Genomic DNA, 25086 nt, shown 5'->3' with positions numbered 1-25086 from the left:
TGCGCCAGGGATGGACTGAAGCATAATGGCAACTGTGGCGTATACCGAATCGTTAATTCTATAACATATACCGATCTGGTCTACAATGAAATATAAAAATCATTTCGATTTGAAATAGTTATTGCCAGCTAACGCGTTTTACCGATTCCGTTTCACATAAGGAAATGCGAATATTTTTACTTGAAACATTTGCTGCGATATTGCATAAAATAGTTTCGATCCAAACCATATATAAATTCATTCTGATTCTTATGTAAAACATTAAATTTAAAGCAATGCCTTAATTGAAGGATGCTTCAGAGAAGAAATCGTAAACCGTTGGAAACAAAAAGTAGGAGCACTCTCGCCCTACCTCTATCTAGCTCCATCTGTCTTTTAGAGCTTCGAATCAATTTAACGACAAAAACACTAGATAGGCAAAGTTTTAAATTTAAAAAAATATTCTTACTAAAGTCATGAATTCAAGCACACACTCATGAATCCGCACAGATTTTCGATTATCTATTATGATGTGTAAGTATGTGTGCGGATATCCTTTAACGAACGTGAGCACCTGTGCGTGGAAGCGATTATATGGAAATCGGTTTTATTAAAAGATATTTTTATTAAGTGAGAGAATTACATTTGACTTACGTGCCATCACATACCTGGCATATGATTAACATTAGCATTAACATGAAAAGAACAAATGAGAAAAAAATAATAATAAAATAAATTGAAAGATTTTCAGAAAAAAAAAAGAAGAAAAGAACGTCAAGAGAAGTCTAATATGTATGCACCTCAGCAGTAATCAGCTCACTATTGCTTTTGAATACTTATGCAGAACGCATCTAAGCAGGCAATGGGAATGTTTTGTGTGCGCGGTTGCAAGTATTTGAAAATGTAATCGGAGAAATGTAAACTGAGTGACACACTTCTCTGTGGCATTTTCGAGTCTTAAAATGAAAATTTTATCATATTCTATATAAACACACATACATACATATATATATATATTATATATACAATTATATGTATTATAAAACAGAGTAACGGTGAAGTAGTGGAGTAGCAACTGTCACATAAAAGAAGTACTTGGCTGAGAAATGAAATAAAAGTTAGTTTGGGCTTGGGTTTAAAACAGCGCCGTTAAAGGGGGAACCGGGGCAAATGCATTAAGTGCACATAGTCGAGATAGAGAGCTAAACTTTAATCAAGCTGAAAAAGTAAAAAGGAAGCACTAGTATTTTAGCAGAGGCATAGCGTACCAGTAGCCATGTATTAAATGCTATAACAATTTTCCAGTGGCAGACAATGTGGTTTCGCTTGTTGCCACACTCCATCTATGCTTCTCTATCATACTTATTTACTGTGGTTTATGTGAAAACTTCTGATCGTAGTATATATATATGTGTATATATATATATAGTGTACATGTATATGTGTATGCGTGTGCAGCAAGAACAGCGTTGCGTAACAAAAGTAAACTGTAACGAGCGCCAACAGCTTGGGAGTGTGCAGCTTGTTGACATTTAATATCAAAATAATACGTGATAGCAGGCAAGCAGGCAGACAAGCATGCAGTTGGTCTGGCAGAGAGACGTCATAATGTTTAACAGAAAAACTGGGTGAGTGGTTATTTTAATGGCAATGTTGATGATTATGATGATGATGATGATGATGACGATGATGATAATGATGATGATGATGATGGCTGGGGCGAATGTTTATTGTACATAAATATATATATTTATATATATATATATATGTTGCATGTGTTTATATGTGAGTAAAAATGTGTAGTAGATCCAGTGCATTATAGCAGTTTTTGAGGTTTCCATCGCATGCGGGTTTAAACGGTTTGCGAAACATGGTTAAGAATTGTTTCATTTTGTAGTAGATTAGGTCAGGGAAAGAAAAACTTTGCTTTAAGCTAACAACTACATAACCATATATACATTCATATAGAAATACATACATTCATATATCTATATATCTATATATATATGTGTACATCTATATACACATAAAAAGATTGTTTCGGTTGATGCCGTAATTTCTTTCGATATTGTCGCACTTGTTTATTGGATTAACGCAAGCACAGTAGTTGTCATGAAATTGTTCATTTTGTCAACTCTCATATCCGTATTTCATTAATAAGTAGTAGTGCGCGTACGCTCTATAGAACGTGCACTGTACTTGCACTGCTTTCGAAGCTATTAGTGAAGCGAAGGGTGCTCCACTTCACCGAACATGATCTTTGCGATAAAATCAAATTCTCAGTTTGCTGCTTGTCTGCTTCAGACAATTTGGAATGCTTACCATTCAATGCTTACATTATATTACACTTGTCTGATGCGACTTTCTGATGATCTCTGAAAACATTGCTACGCCATTCAGATTGCCGAACGTTTCCCAATATTCCAATACTTTTACATTTAAAATACATTTAATGAATTAATTAGTTATTTATTTCTCTTAAGTGATTAATTGATTCGATTGATGGCTCTATTTAAAATCACTCTTCCTTATATATGCCCGGTCCAATTACGTTAATTTGCATATATTAAATACATTGCGTATAATGCATATTGCATTACGATAGATAAGAAAAATTTATTGCAAAATTTTTAAAATTTTTAAAAAACATTTATTTATCATTATTTTATCAACTGTTTTAAATCTATCTGAAAAGACAGTAAATACAAACAAAAATGTTTTGGAAGATCAAAAAAGCATGTAAACCTAGTACATTGCGTTACGTGTATTCTAAATATATATATATATATATATATATACATATATATACTTCTAATATTTAACATAGAACCCCTTAGAAGCTGCGTTTAGGGAAACCTTCGCATATAGTGTTGGATTCGTAGATCGAAGTTTGCTAAGTACTACATATATGTCGTCACCAATATTCTTTGTTTCAGGCACCACTTCCTCTTTCTTCCTTCGTCTATCAATAATCCTTCCTAACTACCATTGTGCCCACACGAACCGCACTACGCTCACTTAACGCGCTAGATATGGTCACAATCTCAATGACTTAGTTAAGGACTATCGGTTTAAACCACGAAAGTCTTAGTTACTCCGTGGTTTTTATGATGAAAACATTAATGCAGTAAAACCTTCGCCTTAAATCTAAGATTTAAATTTCTTGAACGGAATCCTCAAGCAAATATTAAAAAAAAAAATTTGTAACAAATTATGTGTGGCAAGGAAAAAAGACATAAGTAATTTAAAGCATTCAAAAAAGCTCATAAAGTGAAAGTTCTTTCGATATCAACGGCTCTGAACGTTAAAAAACAATGATAAAGACAAGAGATTGGTTAGCCAAAGGAAAGAGTTGACTTCATCGCACATATGTTCTAGTTTTGTGCATAAAATTCGAACAGATATCTGGGCAAAATCCTCTAGCAAGCTTGCCAAAGTTGAGTGAAATCTTTGCCATTTCTCATCATTAGTAGCAGAGTTTTTTTTTTTTTTTGATTTCAGCAAAGACCTCTACGTAGAGATTGCTTGCAATAAATATGTTTTAAATACTGCGTTAATCTTTATGAGCATCTTCGAGAAAACCAATAATTTATAGCTGTTAGCCTGTTAACAGCCTGTGTGGCAAACATGCCAAGTCATCAAAAAGGTGTGTAGTGTGACATTGTCGCGAGGAAAGACAGCACCTTTTTATTGATAAAGCTTCATGAAGCTCGTTACTTGTTGACCATAGAACGTAGAATCAAACGTACAATACGCATACAAATGCAAATAAGGAAGAGAGAGAGAGAGAGAGAGAGAGAGAGAGAGAGAGAGAGAGAGAAGAAAGAGAACGAAATGTTAGTGAAGAAGTTTAGATCGTGGGTAGTAAAAACTTAGATAAAAGACCTTAAGATGAAAATCTACCTACTTTCGACCTTAATCAACGCAATCGAAATTATACGTTGCTTATTTAAGAATATTTGCCACAGTTCATCAGATAATATTTGGATTAGTTGCTAGAATATTTTTAGATAGTATGGAAAAACCGAATTTGTCCCGGTTAGGAAGTCTTGTGACGTCAATGGTTTTCATCCAATCCATTATTTTGTTTAGTTTTAGTTATTTGTTATTGTTATTGTTATTGTTATTGTTCTTCTACATGTGTATCGTAATTAAAATGGATCCCACTCTTCCAATAATGTCCTGTCGTCCGATTTCCCTCGACCCAATGCTTTTCTTTTCGCATCTATTACTATCCCCTTTCTTTTACATCTTCGAAAAACGAAAAGAGAAAAATATTGTAAACAGAGTAAGAGTTAAAAAAATATAAACTTTTTGCTAAACTAACTTTTGGGGTATTTACAATGAAAACAATAACAACAACAAAAGCAAAAATAAGTAGTCCGAGTATGAGTTTGATAGTTTAATGTGCTTGTACATGTGTTTACAAAGCTTATACGTTTATTTTATTCATGGCATATTTCCAAAAACTTTACTCTTCTGATGCATTATATGTGTAGGCGCTGTTGTGCAGCTTCGTAATACCGCTGCTGCTGTTGTTGCTGCTACTGCTGCTGCTGCTGCTGCTGCTGCTTTGTTGATTCAATACAGAAAACTTTATGTATAACCAAATGCACATATATTGGGGAGAAAAAAAGGAAAAACAAAAAAAAAAAAACAAAAACAAAAAATTATAAAAAACACATAGCCATATACATATGCATCTGAGCGAAAGTCTCCGTTAAAAGTAAACGAACAGAGAATAGTTGTTTTGCGATAGCCGAAGGCTATTTGTTAACAAGCGAACTTTTCAAATATATAGAGTTTCATACAGAGAAAACAAAAAACAAAGAGGCGAACAGTACAGTCAGTAGAGTAGAGTAAACCAACCCGCAAAGCAAGTGTATATGGTTCACTATGAGAGAGTGCTTCATATATATTTATATATATATATACATATATATGTATGTATATATATTATATACATACATATACATTTATATATTTAATGTTTTTGCTTATCCTCCTCTGAATATGCAAGTAGAGGTATGTATACGTATATATATATATATATATATATATATATATATACATATACATATGTTTATATATATGTGTGTATTACCGCCAATAGGGGATATATTGAGAAAGCAATTAAGAAAATTTAATTAATTATCATTCATTCGTATGGCAGATGTATATATATATATATATATATATATATATATGAATATATATTTTTCAAATTAGATTTAATTCTTATTCAAAACATTCACTTTGAAAAACGTCATTCAAACCTATAACAATTTAATATGCACATATTAATACCCGGATACTCTCTCACTCACATTAACAAAGGCATCGCATCGTTTATTATGTAAATGTGCGCGCGCGATATTAATATATATATGTATGTATATTGCTATGCTAGAGTTATTGCAATTTCCACTTGAACGTTGAATATTTTCTGTAGAGAGTCAATCAAATTGGAAATTACTAGCATAAACACACCGATACCGAAAAAACGAAAAATTAATTTCGCTTTTCTTTTGTTTTTATAGACATTTATTGAGTCGCATAAGGAAGGTATTGAGTGCAGTTTTCAATCTTCTTCAAAATTTTTGCACAGTTCGTTAGGGTGCGCTTGCACGTGCACGATGGGAATCCACGCGAATTAACCTGAAGCAAAGTAACACACAACTCTAAAGAGAAATGAGCGCGGGCGGTCGTACTCCTACATACATAAAAGGACATTGTCAATTTTCAAGCATGACATTTACCAGCGTACACTATTGTGTGCTTATGAGATGAGCCACCGAGCTTCGTCTCTTATTCAAAGAATTCAATGAGCTAAATACGATTTTGACACGACAAAGATGAAGTTTATTATTGTGTCAATTGCAAATAATGGAAAATTATTGGTATTCGTCTAACATTTCAAATTTCAAATACAGCAGCGGGCTACGTAGCGAGCAAATTTAAAAGAATTTTTATTTGTTCCGTTAGTGAACGGCGATGATGATGATAATGATGATAATGATGATGATGATGATGATGATGATGATGATGATGATGATGAATTTGTAATAAAACAAAACTAAGGGAACTTTCTCTGCATTTGACATCAGAGATCTACTAATTTATTATATAGTGTTCATAACAACCAGAAATACGATTCGCATATCAAATTTACATAATTGAATGTTCATAAAATCTTGAAACAATTTTCGGTGATTTATTTATCTTTGTTGTCGTAGTCTTGAAAATTTCGGTTATTGCTACACGTAGTGGCAATAGAGAGCGCAATGGAAACGATCACAAGTTCTCACATATATATATACATATATATATATATTTGTTTTTCTTTTGCCAGAGCTAAGTAAATGCTTCGAAGTTCGTGTAATGGCAATAACAAACGCATATATATCCAAGATGATTTTTCCAAGGTGAATAAAAGTTGACTTCTTACTTCTTTGTAGACAAAACCAACATATAACATTGTTATACCGGCGCCAATAGTAGGTCATATCATCCAGAAATGTACGCCTTCCCGCCATATTCAATGCGGTTACAATGGCATTTGAACTATGGCAACATTTTGATATATTACAAATACTCGACGTAGGCAGTCTGAGCACCATTTATGCACTTAAACCTACACAATCATAGAAGCTATATATACACGTGTTTACGTGAATATGTTACAAACGCAAACAGGATCTCATTCTTTCTTTTCATTTTCTGCTATATATTTTTTATTATTATTATTATAATTTTTTTTTTCTTTTTTTTCTTTTTTTCTATTATTCTTTTGTCTTTTTTTCCTCTTACCAGACTCATTTTATTGCCAACAATTGTGAAATGAAAATTAAAAAAAAAAGGAAAAAGAAAAAAATTATAATGCTTTTGATACTCTGTGCTTTACAGAAATCTAACAATTTGTGTACTATATTTACACGCACACAAACACGCGCACGGTTTATATGTATATATAAAATATATATATATATATATATATATTTATATATATATATATAAACGATCTGTAGAATTGTGTGGCATTTTAAAATTTTTTATTGAAATATATTCAAAATCGGTTAAGAAGGCTGTTTGGTGATGGAGTGGAAGATGGGTAGGGAGGAGGCAGTTAGAAAGGGGAAGAAAGTGGCAGTAGAAGAACAGAGTAAAGAGGCATTTCAACTAGAAATGAACCTTAGGTATAGTAGCACCTATATATGTATAAAGCAAAGTAAAATACGATGACAACACACATACATATGTATGTAGAGTGTTATTAGTTTTTCTTTTTATTGCTATTGCTGTTGCTGTTGCTCCTTTTTTCTTCGTTTCACGGCAGCTTGGCGAAATTAAAAGAAGAACAAACTGCCAACTAATACCAACGGCCAACACCAAAACCAGCTCATCCAGGCAAACGTTTCAAGTCAAGTATGTACACAATCATTCATTTCGTAGTATATATATATTATATATGTAGATAATATATATATATATACATATATATATATATATATCAAACTAATGCACATACAAAAATAATAGTGAATGTTGTTATATTTGTATGTATATATGAGCGTTGGTTTCTAAGAATGCACCGCCTTTCTTACATCCGCCTCAGCTGGCACAACGGGTGGCCGTACTTCAATGCCGCGCACTGGCTGTCGATCCAAATGATGAATTACTTTGTAAACTTCGCTTCTATTCAAGTCGATTTTCCTTTCTGGCTTCTGATACTTCATAAAATTGACTCTGCATTTACGTACGTATTTATGTACAGCAACGTTGTCGGTATTGCATTAGTTGTCCCAGTTCGTACGTTGTAGTGAAATTGATAGTTTTTAAAAGGGGCCGAAAAACAAAAAAAAAAAACAAAAACAAAAAGAAAAAAAATGCAATTTATTTTCTCTTTTAAAGAAGTTTTAACAAAATTATTAAAAGTAAAAAAATATCTGTAACTATATGCGACGGCATAAATTAGATATAAAATATTCACAAGATGTGTTTCATAGGAACATATAACAACAACAACAACAACAACAACAATATATAAATGACTATTTAAAAGGCGCCCACAACCAGGCACACATATACATACATACATGCATATATACGTACATACGTATACTAATCCGTGCACATATTTTAGTGTACACGATACGCATTCATATACATATACACACACACACACGCACACATGATGTTTATCATATGAATAACTATTCATTCTCTGATTGAATTGTTGCTGTTTTTAGAGACGATAATAAAAAAGAAAAAAAAAAAGAGCAAAAAACTATATATATATATATATATATATATACTTATATATAATGAAAAATAGAAAATAGCATACAAAAAGGGATAACATTCGAAATTGAAAATAATTCTGTGTAGTTTTTCTTTCTTTTCTCTTTCATTTTTTACACAATCAAAATGCACATAAATTTACATGCAATGATGAACATGCATTTATACCTGTTATGTTTATTCTCTGATGCTTTTGTGGTTGTTATTTATTCTTTTGTGGATTTACTTTTCTATTTCATATATACATATATATATATATATATATGCGGTTATTTGTGTTAACATAAATAAATGGATATTGATTAAATCCTTTGTCATTCGCATCGAAACTCTATCCTTTTTAATTGAAAATTTAAATTTCCGCTTTCTTCTAACATCAATTCCCTCTTTTTGGTCATAAAATGTAAAACACCGTTATTTTCCAAGTCAACATCACATTTCCTTTTTATACATCATAGAGCTAAGCTAACTTTTTATACGAAATACATACGCATGCAACGAATACACTGCCAAGTATGCACAGTATGCTCGCGATTAGAACGAATAACGTAATCGAATTAAATATATCCGTTTTTTGCCTTGTCATTCGTTATATTCACGTTTATGATATTTTTCGGAAAAGTGAAAACAAAAAAACAAAACCACATGTTTAAGTAAAGTTTAGTTGATTTAAAATTGCCAGCAAATAGACGCGATCGGTCCCTTTGAAACACACCAATGACGCATGATAATTGAAAAGGTTCGCTCCTATGGGGCATTCATTAATGAAGCAAGAACGTTAACTAGATGTGTACCTGCCTTTGTTCGGCCAAAACTTACGCATTAGAGGATCCACAAAAAGTCAACTTATCTTTGTGCGTTGGCACGTTTCTTCATAAGTCCGTTTGTCGACAAAACTCTGGCAGAAACTTGCAACTGAAGACATATGCACAGTTTTCATTAATGGCCATAAATCATATTCGTAAATGGGCGTGACTCGCTTATATCGTACTCACAACATGTTAACAATTGTCATAAGCAATTCGTGCATTGAAAAGTCGATTTACCCAACCCTCAATGTGAACATTTGCGCCCGTTTCGCATAATTTTATCTAATTACCGGATATTTCTTATTAGTTCATTATGTTAGGCTGAGGTGGGGCGTCTCTTATATCTCTTATATTCGTTTTTGTCTTTCAACTGCAATTGATGGAAATGAAATTTGAATTTTCAATTGCGACGAGTCGAGGAGCTCGAAGTGTTAAGCTTATATTTTAAAATTTTGAACAGATAATTCTGCGCTTGTTTCTCAATTCAATGTCAAAAAAAATTGATTCTTCTTCATTTAAGTTAATATATACAAACCTTTGATTTTCGAACTGCTTGGTCACAGCGACTCTCTGATAATTTCTAAAATATTTAATGAAACTCATGTTTCCTTAGTTGTTTCTTAATTGTCTTAAAAATGTTATATTGCGTGTATATAAAAGTTTGTTCGGCAGGGACCGAATCTTGCATAGCCCCCACCATTAATATCTCTGCCATGGCATATTTTCAATTATTGCCATAAAAAAGTGAATGGGATAAAAAGTATCTTTCACCTTCTACTTCAGTAAAGGATATTCTTAAGGAAAGGCTAAGCTTCCGCATTGTGGTGTCCACCATTAGTTAACTAACATAGTTTGAAATCCTTCCAAGTTCCAAATCCCTTCATTCAATATCCATATCGTTGGTATTATTAAGAAAAAAACTAATCTACCCAGTCGTGGACGCCGCAATATTTATTTTAGAATCAACGCATTTTCACGCAGATAATATATCTTAATAAAACAAAGTTAAATAATTCGTGTTGTTTGCATAAAGCCTCAAGAAAGTGTAGAAAGGGTGTGGGCGTTGCCGATTTTTTCCATTTTTGCACATAAATACGATAGAGCTTTTCGTTAAGTAACTGGGGAAAATTTCATCCTTCTATCTCTTATACAACCGCAAAAGTTTCGCTTAAAAAAAACCAGTTGCGTTCAGTTCACGTTTCTTACTTACGCAACCTGGCCCTACCTGGCTGCAAAGACTTCCGTTGTTTATACCAAATTTAAAGTCGATATATCCATTTTTGCAACCAGGAGACTGTCAACCACTACATACTATATACACATCGCACAGACACAAAGACATAGCTTAAGCAATTTAGAATTTCATGCTGATCAAGAATATATATATATATATATATATATATATATATACTTTATCGGTTCTTGGATTTTGCAAACATTATGACAGCATGGATGTACCTTTCTCGTCCTTCAGTGGTGGGTATGAAAAAGAATTTTGTACTAAGAAAATGGAAAATTCAGTTAGCTTGGTCTGCTTTTTGTATTATTGTGATAACTCTTCTCGGGATTTATGTAAGAATTAGTTTCAGTTGTTTAGCTCTTTCTGATTTCCGTTCTTCAATTTCCATTAAAATGACATTTTCGTAAGGAAAGGAAATCGATAATTTTATTACTTACCGGAAGACGGTACGAGATATATTTTCACCATTAAATAAACGATTCCACAGTTCAATCTACAACAAAAACAATACGAAATGAAAGATATCAACAAACGCACACATAAATGCCCACAAGAACGCACACACGCACACACGCACACACGCACACACGCACACACGCCCACACGCTCACACATATAAACATAACATATCGACACAGTACATGCAAGCATTATGAACATGAGAAGTGCGTGAAAGGAGAGAAACACAAAAAAAAGAAAAAACAAAAAAAGAAAATAGGAAAAGAGAAATACCAGAAAAATCTGCATTGAAACGAAATATTAATCAAATAAATGAAATTGCAGATCTATGTACATATATGTATGTAGATATGTGGGTAATGTGGATGATGAGGGTATGAAAATGAAATTGACAATGTGTATAAATGTAGTGAAATGTATTTTTGTATGTCTGTATGTCTATTGTAAGTAAGAAAAAGAAAATACAGAAAACCAATGAAGGAACGTTGAAAAGTAAAAGCAATATATATATATATAGCAAGTAAGCATATGAACTCCATATGAGTAGTAACTTAGTAAGTAATTGTATGTATGGAGTGTGTAGGAGTGTGTATGTGTATGTGTATGTGTATGTGTGTGTGTGTTTGTGTATGTGTGTGTGTGTGTGTGTGTGTGTATGTGTGTGTGGATGTTTGTTTGTTTGAAAATGAAGTATGAAAACACTTGATGTGTGAGCGTTTGTAGAAAAGCGAAAGAAAAATAAAGAAAAGAATATAATGTGATATCAACGGTAAGAAGAGCAACAACTACAACAACAATTATTATAAGATTTCTCCCTCTTTTCTCAGCAAATCGAACGAAACGAAGGAATGTGCACACATGCAATATATATTTTTTAAATACAAAATAAAGGAAAAAGAAAAAAAATTCCTTTTTGCAAAGAATGCGAGTAAGAAAATATTCATATTAACAGGAAAATCAGCAAGCATTTCAAAAATAATATCAAGAGACAAGGAAGTCCAAAAAGATATATGAAGAAGCAGAGGTACATCGGTATGCGTGCATACAGTAACTATGAAGCCGCAGCATATGTGAACAGCTAGCGTGATGAACACACACACACACACACACACACACACACAGAGAGATAGATAGATAGATAGAAAGACAAAGAGAGAAAATGTTTATAAATGATGTACGAAAAATAAATAACTGAAACGAGAAAAACAGCAAAACGCTTCACAAATACTTCAATTACATATTAATGAATACAATTGTGATAATGATATAAAGCATGAGCACAAAAGAGAGAAAGAAATAATAAGGAAGGAGGGGGGGGAAAGAGAGAGAGAGAGAGAGAGAGAGAGAGAAAGAGAAAGAGAGAATGAGATTGAAGTATGTACCTTATATCGTAGCCCAAGTGTGGACTTTCAAAGCTAGACCTTTCGGTTGATGATTGATGTGCAGATGAAACAAGCAAGATGAGCATACGCAAAAGAGTATTTGATGAAGAACACACACGATATTTATATATGTGCAATCAAATATGAAATAAGAGAAATTCGCTTTTACACATCGAATATACGATTGATTATCATATTAACGAGGAAATTAAATAATTTGTTTATTCTCACTCACTTTGTAACTTCAATTTTCACAAACTCAGTCCAAGTACATGGACGTCTGTCTGTCTATCTTATGAAACATTCTAAAAGGCATATTCTAACTAATTATCCAGCATATATATGGTAGCAGTTTGTCTTAAATAAAGTGCTTCCAAAGGGCTTTCTTCTTCTTATTTATACCCATTATAATGGATAGATTAAATATGCAAAATAAACATGCTTTGGATAGTCCCCGGGAATTAGCCATAGTCATAATCGCCTCAACACTTTGCCTAGGCAGACAATCTCGATCTATAAATATTTATTTATGTCGGGATATTTTCGAAAATCAGTAAAATTGATCCGTAGGTATGTTCACAAATGCAAAAAAGAAAAACTAATAATAATAATAATAATAATGGTGTGTGATATATAGGATATGATATATCAATGATATGCCGAGTGATTTTAAAAAAATATCGTCTATAGCCTAGCGGGTGTTACTAAACGACCCGTTTATATCCATACATTAATTATTTTTCATTTGTTCGTTTGTTCTTTCATAGTAAACTCTCATCTGCCGATTAAGCAAAAACAACAAGAGCTAAAAAAAAAAAACAAAAACAAAAAAAGAAGAAAAGAAAACAAACAAAAAGGAAAATGCAGACCTTACAGTTAACTAACTAAACGTGCAATTCCTACTTCGTTTAGTTATAAATGATATGAAAGAATGTTCTTTTGGTGTCTCACTAAAGCATTTATAAAATGATTAACGTGTAAGTAAAACTAAAAGAAAAGTAAAAAAAAGAAGAAAAGCAGACAAGAAATTTACCCCAATGTAGTGCCAGTTATAAGTTCGGCTTGTGCACTTAATGTTTCCGCTATAAATTCATCATTATAGGCATCCTTGGGACGGTACCAGCGTCGACCACCGGGCAGCACAAGTGGACGCTCAGATGATGGCGTTAATGGGCCAAAGGCGCGCTTCGAACGTTTCGGATTATTTTTACGGTCCAAATGTTCTTCGAGCTCCTCAATGACATCGTGTTTCTGTTTTACAACAATACATACAATGTACACACACATTTTTATATCCAAACATTGCTATGTATATAGTATATAGGGTATATAAGTCGACATGTGTGCTCATATCTCTGATTATGTACATATATGGGTTTATTTGTTAAATTAGTGTTTAAAAATTTCTATCTCTTTATTCCTTTTCTTTTTTTTTTTTCTCAATAATGGAAGCTATTTTGTGTGACGATAACCACGGTAACAATAATTAACGCTGCATACCTTGAGACTGCTACTACTACTACTATTAGAAGATTAGCTTTATCTGAATGTTTGCAGGCAGCTATCGAAACGCGCTTACGAGACAACTGAATACGTTTTATAGTATGTTTCGTTTCCTTATGACGACTTTGTTGCCCATTGGAATACGATTAGACCTAATCTGCTAATATTTTAAGGAATTAAATTCTTACGAATGACTTTTTACAGACACAACTGCAAGAACAATTCGCAAGGTTCAAAGCATAGAAAAATTTAAAGAAAGCAAAAAGCAAACGATATTTAGTGAGGATGTACGAGAACGTTGGTCGAATGTGTTCCAACATACTACAGCAGTCAGATAAATCATATCTTTAATGTTAGGCGGAAAATTGGAACACGAAAGCAGTCGACAATTACACAAACTTCAGGGTACCGATAGACATTGCTTAATATGCCTATGCTAGCTGCATGCATGCCATCCCCATTTCCTTTATCATAAACTCTTGTAAGTCGATAGTTTCGGTCTCAGTGAAGGTAACGCTAGCAATCTGGTATCGTAGCAGTTGAGACGGTTGTAAATTAATCTTAGCCTTAGCTACTTAATGTTATATTAAAGGTTTGCATCGTTGTATAAATCATATCGTTTACCTTACTTCTTTACTGTTACTGTTGCGAAGGAGCATTACAATGCCATAACGTATACGAGATCTGATGATGATAATTACGAGTAACATTAGAGAAGAAAAAATTTGTTGTCATTTCTTTTTCTTCTTTCTATTGTTTTTTTTTCGTTTTTTTTTTTTTTTTTGTTTTTTTTGTTATGTGTTTATGTAATTTCCGCATGAGAAGGTGTTGTTCTGGTTCAGGTCTGAGTATTCTAAGTGTTTTCTTCTTATTTGTTGTGTCTTCATTTTTGTAAAATTAGGGGAAAATTTAAAATAATCAACATAAAAAATAGTCATAAAGAGGGAAACGAATGCATATATATACAGTTACACTTAAACACAAAAGCACACACGAACACACAAACATACAAACACACACACACACACGCGCGCGTATATATATATATATATGCACACCACGGCACACACACACACACACACACACACACACACACACACACACGAACGAACGAGATCTTGTGTACTAATTGTATTTTCTAGATAATATTTAAAATGATGGTAAATTAGGAAAACAGCCACAAGGATTATTTAATTTTGAGGAATTTGTGGGTTAACGTTGAAAAGTTGAGAATATTTATGTAAGGAGTTTGTGTGATAAAAGAATTTTTAGTGCTTTTAAATATCAAAGTGTACTGTGTGCCGCTGTAAAAAAGGAAAATCTTTATGTTGGATCTTTATTTAGGAATTTTTACATTTTTTTAACATAATTATTATAATTTTTTTTGTTTTCTTTTATTTTTGATAAATATAATAAAAACCCTTCTTAAGTTAACGAGTTTAAACAATTAATTAACACACATTTATCATCTATCCGGGTATATATATATATATACACATGAAGGCAATTAGCAAAATACGAGATGCGAGCAATAGACTTATCTCATAGCAACATGTTTCAAGTTTATCGCCTCTGTCCCAAATTATCCTTCAATGACAAACCTCAATATAAGCTAATAAACGTGACTTAACTACCACGATGGTTGACAATCTTTCAACGAATATCGAAGCAGATTCCATTAAAGCCTTTTATAAGCGACATAAGCATGCCAGTGCAAACTTTCTCGAATATTCTTATAGAAGATGGAACATTCATTCATGCATTCAATAGCGCGTTTATAAATAATTCAATTTTTTCGTTTCTTATCAAACGAAATCTTCTTTCACTCACAGTAAGTTCTTAAGCATTTTTCGTTAAGCGAATTCTAAGTTGTCTCATAATACCCGTAATAACTTCTGCTAATCTGCCAGAAATAAAAGAAATAAAGACACAATAGTGCAATGTTCGCGAAGGCATCAAAGACAAACTCGTGTATCTTTGCCAAAAGTAACATATTCGAAGAACTGGCCTGGCCGGTAAATGAATTAAATTATCGAGAACTGATTCTATTATGGATAATGAAGTTTCATTTTGATTTGAGAAGTATTATCTAGGATTTCACACTTTTTCCTCCAGGGATCTCAAACTTCACTTGGGCTGTACAGAAGCAAGCGTTCAAGATGTTAATAAACTTTGGCAATATCTAATCAAATAAAAATATATATCCTTTCCACACAACCATATATTTTTCGTGTTCGTCGTGATACTTGGAAGTATGCAAACGGCACCTCGAACACGACTCAAATCGAATTCGGATTTTCAGTTCGCCTATAGTGGCCGAGATGCCTTCTTTCTATTAGATGTTAATGAATCACGGACGAAATCAATCATCAGTTTATATTGCGAAACTGATCATTTCAAATGGCAGTTGATGGTGCCTCAGCGAATTTTACAGTAAAAAAGTAGCAATAAGTTGCAACCAAGTTGCAAACAAGTTCCCATTGGCAGAACATTATCGTCATGTAATGAGCGGATATTGCCACTTAGGTGATACTAATTAAAAGTTGAAGCCGATTGCCGATTATGATAAAATCAATTTCCTTATAATCGCCAATGTTATTATATACATCAGTTAGTGCAAAAAAAGCATTGAACTCCTGCCTTGCCACAGGTAGTCAGCATTTTGTTACTAAATGGCTGCGTACGTCATTTGACATCCGATCTGAAGCTCATAGATATGTATTTCTCGTTGGATGCGTGGAATGCATATACGCAGGCGGAAGATATGGCGACACAAGCTCACATGAACTTTCCACACAAGCATGCGAAGCAGATTACAATTTCGTTTCGAATATACTTTGATGGTTGCGCAGATACGGGTAAAGTCCTCAACTTTAAGGTAATGGCGACAAAATAGTAGCGAGAAATTAGCGATATTAAGTTTGTGCGGGTGTACTTGTAATACTCAGCAAGGCCTTTAAGACAAATCGAACTTTTTTAATTGTACAGAATGCTTTTAAATTTCTAATTTAAGCTGTCCGTCCATCCATTTCTGTGTTCAATCTACACATTGCGAAAATTTCGAGAGATTTTCATGAGATTTGGCGCATTGAGGACCTTTGACTTTATATGAAAACAATTGCACCGTTTCGAACTTCGCGAAAGAAATAGCTAAGTAATACTATTCTGTTATATTCAAATGATGGAAATAATTTGCATCAGATGGCCCAATGTGTTGAACCCCTCTCTTATAATCGTACCTACGAAAATCGTGCCTTTCTAAGGGGAAATGTTTTAACTTTTAATATTTTAGGGGAACAATTGCACCACAAGAGTAACTTGACAAAAAAAAGAACAAATTTGGACTGTCCAAGGATATTTTTAGGAGCCCGTCTTATGAGGAGTAATAACGAAGACTAATTTCCAATGCTCCATGGCAAAAATAGGTGAAGAATAAAAAGATCTTCGATAAGAAAATCAATTTTGCTAAACTTGGATCACATCAGTGTGTTCTTCGTACCTCCTCCTCCACATAATGGTTTCGATGAAAAGCATGCCTTCACGTGAAAAGAAGACATAATTCTTGGTACTTTATCACAATGACAAAGAATAAGAATTTTTGTAGACGGAGCGATGTAAAATTCCTTCTACTACGTACTAAAATGTTTTTTACTTTTTTCTATGGACATATATGTATATGTATATATTAACAAGTCGCACGGGTTGTATTATCAGTACAAGGATTCATGAAAGTGGTCAGAACTGATTATGAATAAAGTGGGATACGGAAATGAACTAATTCTGTGTAGAGTAAGGTTGAGAGAGTTGAGTTGAGTATTCGTCGAGCATCGTTACCGGTTGCAATTTAAGCGAATTAACAAAACTATTGGGCTTTTAATGTTGATCTGCAAGACCTCAGTACTTTTTAATCAATTGATTATATATCTTAGAGACGTCCCGTATTCCGCATATATCTATAGTTTACTAGTCCTGAGCAAAAGGCACAACCACGTACATGTATGGGTCTATATACTCGGTAATTTTTCTTCTTTTATTAAGAGAGACACACTTCCGAAAACAAAACTCATTAACAAAGAACAACTTTGTAACAAATCCATAATTGGGGTTATTTTTCATAAAAGCAATTCTTACCTTTTGTTTTTTCAATTTCTGCTCTTCATCCAATTGATAGTCTTCGTCGTCATGGCTGAGTTTAGTTTCCCGTTGCTTAATTGAATTGTTGTCAATTGTATCACGCACTTCATTAGTATCGCTATTCGCAATTTGTTCAGTTGCATTATTGTCCCCTTGTCTTTCTTGTTGCCGTTGCCGTTGCCTTTGCTCATACTCAGCGAATGACTCGTTTTCAGCTACATTGACATTTTGTTTAATATCCTTATTTGCTTCGTGTTCACGATCTGAAAAATGGAAAAATCAGCATAAATAACTGCGAAACGTTGACGGAAAGGAGGGGAAGGAGGTCGACGAAACCGCGCAGATTCATTTTGTTACACAAAATAAATATTTCAACTTATTCTCTTTTCCCTGTGGCATTTCATTGTTGTCTTAGATAAATTGCCTTTTTAACAGCAAGATATATAAGCACTTATATATATGTATTCCAGATGTAGATATATATATATAAGTGTATGTATGTCAATTGTGATTCTTCATCATTAATGTATTCGTTTAGAGAACGATGCAAAAAAAAAAAAAAAAAAAAAAACAACATATCTAAAATGTAAACAGATTGAAAAAAGCGTTCTTTCAAATACATTAAAGTAATAAAAGACCAACTAAGGGCGACGTAGTAGTAGATCATTAAAATTTATTCATAAGGATACTAAGCAACTTGCAGAATCCTACGTATTACATTGTTTATCATTTAAGTCGTTAACTTTAACCAGTTGCCACAATTTGACCGCAAGTGAACCCCAACGTATCGATTAATTAATTAATTAACCTCAAATGAACACATAACCGTACGTGGCAATCTTAATTACCTTGACTCGGTATTGTTACTTCATCTTGCTCTCTATTTGTTTCGTCGATTTTTTCTAAATTAATTGCACGCGTCTCACCCTCTGCACCACTGCGATGCGATACTTTTTGCTCTAATTGATGAGATTCTTGTTGCAGTCGAATCGCTGGCAGTAAATCGGTCAATTGACGGCTAACGGCATCGAGAGTGGCTTGTATGGTACTTGGCAGATTTGATAACGCGGCCAATTGTTTTTGCACATCAGCTAATTGACGTTCCAATTCTAACTCTTGTTCGCTTTTCTTAGCGCTAGACGACTCCTGGCAGATTTCCGATTCCACTCCATCGCTAGCTGTTACATCAAGATTTAAAGTGTCGCAAGCGTTTTCCGCTACGGCTATCTGCTCGTCTTCAAGATCGTCTTTTGTTTCAGCAACGAACTCTTTTTCTTCGTCCGATTTTTCCACGTCTTCGGCTCGTTCAACTTGATTTTCTTCCGGGGCGTTTTCAATATTGGTTAGCATTTCTTCTAAATTAGGTATTTCGGAATCGACTGGAGTAGGTATCTCCGGTTCTGGCTCGGGCTCTGGTTCTGCCTGGCTTTCTTGTTTCGACTGACTTTCTTTAGTTGGTGATTGCTCTTTTGCTTGCTGATTATCTTCCGCGTTACGAGCCTAAAACGATTATCGACGGTTTATTTACTCTACATCAAAAGCTTTTTTTTTTTTTGTTTATTTAAACGCTGCCAATTACCGGAGGCTGTGGTGTCACCGAGCGGCTTCTTGGTGCCGATTTAACAATTGTTACTTTGTAAGCGTTAGCAGCCCGCCGTTCCGCTTCAATTTGTTCCTTGCTTTTTGGTATGGGTCTATTGGGCTTCTGCAGGAACGTCGTCCACTTACGATTTTCTTTGTCTTTTTCGGCCTTTGTTTTGGTAGCCTCCTCGTTAAGAGTGCGTAAGACATCGCTTGCCAGGCACACGCCTGGTTTGGGGAACAGCCTATAGAAATTAACTCTAACAGTCAAAAGATCAAACGTAAAATAGTAAAAGCATTTTTAAAGTATTCATGCGTAACACATGCTTGCAATAATCGATCTACGAACCCCATCACATTGTGATCGGAAAGCATTTGCGTCTCCCCCGATAAAACCGCAGCAATCTCTTCTTCCACCATTTTACGTTCAGTATCCTCCGATAGTGCGGAGCACGGTCTATCGTCCTGTTCAGACAAATATTCATTATCCGATTCATGGTGGACAGTTGCGATCACGTCAGGCACTTCAAGTAATGATTTTGCTTCCGACTGCACTGCATATTCATTCGTAGCGGAAAGTTGCATTTCATTCTCTAAAACTTCCTCGACTTCATCCTCCCTTTAAACGATGAAAAAACCATTTGGCAAATTAAAGAGCAATTCGCTTACAAGTGCTTTAAACAGTTTTTTTTTTTTTTTTCTTAAAGTCATCTGTCTATGCTTGCCTCGAAATTCCCAAAAAGAATACATTTCCGCAACTTCTAATGAGTTTGTCGGTCTCTTCATGCGTTAGTGGAAGAGTGGCCGTATCATTAATACGCACTATTACATCACCAGCTCTAAGGCCTGCCTCCTCTGCTAAGCTGCCTTCGTTGACCTTTAAAGAAGAAGAAAAAAAAAAAAAAAAAAAAAAACCAAAAAAGAAACAATAAATGAAGAGTAAATGTCGTTAAGCTATTCTGACGTTTTCATTAAAAACATCGTTCATTGAACTCATATGCATTTCGTAAGCAAAAAAAAAAAATGGTATAAAAACCTGCAAATAATAATAAACTAAATTCCAGTAAATGTTAGCTAAACTAGCGAACAGGCAGACAGATATTCACGTGTTTCGGGAATTGTAAGGTTTTTTTAATTTTGAAAGAGGATTTGCAGTGGGGCTTACCCTATCGCCTTCGTTCGCCACTCGCTGCGGTCGATTCCTACGTAACGTACTCTCCCTAGTGTGTCGAATACCATTTAATAACAATTAATTGCGACGCGTGCTAAATGGCTAAGAATATGTTTACGGAAAGATAAAAATAAACATAGCGGGTCGTCAACAAAATGCAGCGAGCATTTTTATGGCGCGAGGCGTTTAGCAAGAAGCATCTCGTCAACATATTAGAATCGGCATAGGAGCACATTAGCATTTTGTGTTTTGGTATTTTAAACTATTGAACTAGAAAATTTAAGTCGCATAAGTGGGATTTTGGTGCTTTTTCTGTTTGCTTTATTTTCTGAACATTGCTGTTGTTGTTGTTGTTGTTGTTTTGTTTTCTTGCACTTTCGGTGCCATTAAAATTGAAAAATTGAATTTGTATGAAATTTTATTTTCGAAACGGAGCATCCGAGTGTGTGATGTCCATGAATGCATGAATAGACTTTAAGATTTAGCTTGAATGAGAAGAAAAGAATAAAATTTCTTTAACAATTTAGTCAATTTAGTTAAGCGGTCGGTCGGTGATGATGTGCTGGCCGATGAAGATATTTTTCAATCGTATTCATAGACGAAAACTATGCATAAAATTGACAGTTGTTCTATGCAATCATTCTATTCTTGAAAATACACTTCGATTAGATGCAACGTAAAGATACCCTTGATTGCCTTGATTGAAGTCTCGATTTTCAAGTGTCACAAACTATCGATTTTGATTTTTCAGATACGTCTTCGTATTATGTAAGCCCTGCACAGGGTTTCTCATCATTCTTACCGAAAAATGAAGGTTTAATAATTTTATGGCATCCAAAAATGCATATTGGGCAGCCTGTCACAGTTGTATACAACTTCTGTGAATTAAAAAAGGCTGAAGGTTGACAAGCACTTTCTTGGCGTACGTCTGTCGATTAAGTTTAAAAACGGGCATATAGTATAGTTTTGTGAAAGTTGCAATTGCCTCGTATTTACAGCAGAATCGTCTAACTACCTCTTCCCAAATCGCGGGCATACCTTCACCAAAAAGAGGAAAGCCTCTATATAGATGTTTTTGGTGAGATATGTTTTAAAGTCTCTTTATAAAGCCAGTTCGGGCTTTTCTGGGAGGTGGAACTCTTCAAAAGTGGAGATCCAATAACTATTACCTTATTTAACCCTGACCACAATTTATTCCGTCCATCTGTTTTCATAAAATTTAGTCGAGTCACTTCCCGTCGAGTTAATCTCTCTAACTGTCCACGAATCAATGTCAGCAATGGGTAGACATGGCGGCTCAGTATATTATCTAACCGACGAAAGGAGTAAGTGATGGAATATATCGGCGATGATCGCTTATTCTGATGCCTTTCGTGAATACATACGCAATACTAGGGGCGTTTATAACCAAAATATGAGGAAATTCAAGATAAGTTCGAGTTGATGGGATGTGCTACAAATACCTTTGGCGCCTCTTAACACTATCCTAATCGCACTCGATCTTATCGTCTGGGCTCCTTTTAAGGTCACACTTCATCTTATTATTGTCTATACTTTCATTGTTTGTTTCTTTTGCTGATGAGAGTGCAGGAAACAAAAAGACACGTACCCCAAATGAAATGAACGAGTTTTAAAAAGAAATAAATAAACAGAAGGCTTCAAAAACGTTCAACGGTCCAAATGCAAAACGTATGAAAACAAATCAAATGAACCATCGAGCACACGGTTTTTGTATTGCAAATTTTCAATCATTCAACCATTCAGTCATCAAGTTTCTATTTCTTATTCCTAAGCTTTAAAAATTTCTTCTACAATTTTTATTAATTCATTCTTTTATAAGAGATATTTGAAGGCAAAGGTCAATGCGAAATGACATTCTAGACTTGGTGCGGATGTACGCAATATCCCATAAGACTTCAGGCAGATGGAGCTACGATTCAATCCAGAATTGATTTACAAATCTGTTTAAGCAAGCTGGACCGCCTCAAACTCGCAACTGTCTCCATTTAGCCTACAGGTCACGCCGGTACATTAACAAATTGTACTCCAACATTACTCCATTTTTATGATCATTTGCTATGCACTACAGGGGTTTTTAAAAACCCGTTGTGAAACATTTGCTTGGAATAGGACGATATTTTAATATCCCTCCTCCCTACTCCCTCCTAAATGTTCCTACAAAAGAAGTATTATTTTTAACATTTTATGATGCAACTTTTTTTTTTTCTTTTCTTCAATATGACTGTTCACCCCGGGGGATGTCTCCTATAGGTGCAACACGTCGATAGTCACAGAGGAGTGGGGAAGGGGAAAGGGATAATGTGTGGTCGCCGTTCAGTTTGGGTGCGCCTGGTCGGCAAAAGGGTTATGTCTTTACCGACGTAAGCAGTCACTATGGCTGCGACAAAGTATGACCTATTGCGATCAGATTTGAAGACGCAACCACCCACTTGGTAGTCGCGATTCTTATCTACTCGGCTTTACGATTATCTAACTCGTTCGCGAAAAGTAGTTTAATATATATGAGTTTGATCTTGTGAAGTTGGGCCGCACAGGTATATTATTCGGTCCGTTTCCCTTATAAGAATTCTAATGATATATAAGCCGTGGCACGGCAGTAAAGTATAGTTTTTGGTATATTATGATGAAAAGATAAAAGCGACAATTTGTATTAGGCAAGCGTATTCAATGAGTGCGTGACTACAACATTTTTATTTCTTTGATGTAAATATGTATGCGATTTATTTGAAAATTCTCTCTCAAAGCAGTTTCGACCGAACAAGTGATAAACGATCGATTAGGCGAAAATTTCGTATTTCCTTGTTTTTGTATACTTTTCGCGAGTAGGTAGGCTATCAAAGATTCGCCGAATATCGGATAGATAATTTTTTTATTTGTTTGTTATTTACATGAAGTCCTTTAAATGCTTCTATTTATACTAAATACATTTAAATTTTATTATTGATTGAAAATTAACTTTTCGTATATGCATAAATGCATATGTCCTATGTTAAATTGGGAAGCAGTTGTTACGAATGTAGGAAGATTGGAAGATACGCCCGCAGTTGGAGTTGAACTTTTAACAATCGAATTCAATGAAATTGTTTCGTGTTCTTCAATACATTGCACTTGAAGTTAGTTATAGCAAGCACAGTTATTCATACTGTTAACGTAAACGTACAAAGAGGCAAACACACAATGCAGCATAAACTGAGAAAATGAAATACATTTCCTTATTTCTATAAGATGAAAAGCTATAAATGCACAGGAAGCAAAATTGAGAAGCGCATAAAATTTAAAAAAAAAAAATAAATAAATAAATAAATTGCAAGAAGAACAACAAAAATGTTAGCAACAATAACAATAACAACAACAACAACAATAACAGCAATGCACCAGCAATGACAACAATGACAATAACAGAAATAACAAGAAAATGAAGAGAAAAAATAAAAATATTCACAATTGAATTTTCTTTATTTTTTTCCTACCGATTGTCAATTACATAACACTGAAAATGCATTTCATACAATTTATCCATTCTCTAAGCAATTGACGAGGATGTTTTAAGAATTTGCGCGTATTAACCGTTTCTATGTATGTGGAGGCACTTAGCGAACGACGACAAAACAAAGCTAGTTTTTTTTTTTTTTCACTTTTTTCCATTACTGGAGTTATAGGACAGAGGAGCATTTGCATATCGAATGTTAACAACTTTAAGAAACATTTTCAATATTATTATCGCAGACTATATACGCAAAAAAAAAAAAAAAAAAGAAACAACCATTCAATCAATCATTCATTTGTTTCATTTTTCATACACGTACGTACGTACATTTGTACATATGTATAAAAACTAACCTTAATCACGGTAAGTGGAAATTCGAAATCCGAACCACCGACCAAACGAAAGCCCCAGGGCGCGTTATCGAAACGGCACATTTTAATATCGAACAGCATCATTTTGGTTAAGGCTTAAAGACGCTCCTCAAATTTTTTTTTTCTTTTTTTTTTTTGTATTAAATAAGAAAATTCTATTGAAGAACAATATGAAAATAATTCGACACTTTAATTGCAAACGATTGAGAGAAAGTGCCGCCAGCTAACGCAATGACCATACAATGACCGAGACAAACAATAGATAAGATAAATCTGCACGAATTATTCAAACACACAGTAAGTAGATTTGACCGATTGAAAAAGTATAAATTGATTGAGTGATTGTAGCTGCCAGCTAGCAAGCGCATCGACCCAATCAGCCATTTCACATTTTAATTTGTTATGTTGTTGCTATTGTTGTTGCTATTGTTGCTAAGAATTACAGCTAATTATTCGAATTGTTAATTATCGAATTTCTGTTTAAATACAGAGATGGTCTCGTTCGTTTCAATTTCATGCGATTCATTGCGTACTTAACGAATCCTAAGGTGAAGCCTTTTTCTTGCTCTTATCCGTCTTACTTACTTATCGCTCTGGCTTTCGAATCTAAGAAAAAATTTCCAATAATGATTTGTTTTCACATCTTAC

General features: G+C 34.0%; 1 protein-coding gene and 1 long non-coding RNA gene across 4 annotated transcripts in view; one reads left to right on the top strand and one right to left on the bottom strand.

Moving 5' to 3' along the window:
* LOC119632627 overlaps positions 1 to 25086 on the top strand; it is an 82172-nt gene that overhangs the window by 17963 nt on the left and 39123 nt on the right. The gene's annotated exons all lie outside the window — the stretch shown is intronic.
* LOC119632626 (involucrin) lies at positions 7266 to 24792 on the bottom strand. Of its 3 annotated transcripts, none has more exons than XM_038025616.1 (8): positions 24421 to 24792; positions 20114 to 20265; positions 19738 to 20007; positions 19387 to 19648; positions 18656 to 19307; positions 17805 to 18070; positions 13204 to 13421; positions 7266 to 7725 (listed from the first exon to the last, which is right to left on the bottom strand). In XM_038025616.1, exons 1-8 carry the CDS (start codon positions 24520 to 24522, stop codon positions 7560 to 7562), a joined length of 2088 nt encoding a protein of 695 aa, XP_037881544.1. In that variant the 5' UTR covers positions 24523 to 24792; the 3' UTR covers positions 7266 to 7559. The 3 variants fall into 3 exon arrangements, with proteins under 3 accessions (XP_037881544.1, XP_037881545.1, XP_037881546.1); XM_038025617.1 differs by having other exon boundaries at positions 19387 to 19633; positions 24421 to 24789; XM_038025618.1 differs by lacking the exons at positions 7266 to 7725; positions 13204 to 13421 and adding an exon at positions 14770 to 14977 and having other exon boundaries at positions 24421 to 24790.

Source organism: Glossina fuscipes, unplaced genomic scaffold (assembly GCF_014805625.2).
Source record: "Glossina fuscipes isolate IAEA_lab_2018 unplaced genomic scaffold, Yale_Gfus_2 1, whole genome shotgun sequence".
NCBI lineage: Eukaryota > Metazoa > Arthropoda > Insecta > Diptera > Glossinidae > Glossina > Glossina fuscipes.
This window is presented reverse-complemented; position numbering and strand designations above follow the sequence as displayed.

Excerpts from the sequence above, each read along its gene's own strand:
- LOC119632626 (XM_038025616.1), bottom strand. The coding sequence starts at position 24,522 with ATGATGCTGTTCGATATTAAAATGTGCCGTTTCGATAACGCGCCCTGG. Across the intron at positions 19,649-19,737 it reads TCCGATCACAATGTGATGGG|AGTTAATTTCTATAGGCTGT; the intron begins GTTCGTAGATCG and ends TTTGACTGTTAG. Across the intron at positions 7,726-13,203 it reads ATAACTGGCACTACATTGGG|AGTCAATTTTATGAAGTATC; the intron begins GTAAATTTCTTG and ends ACGTAAATGCAG.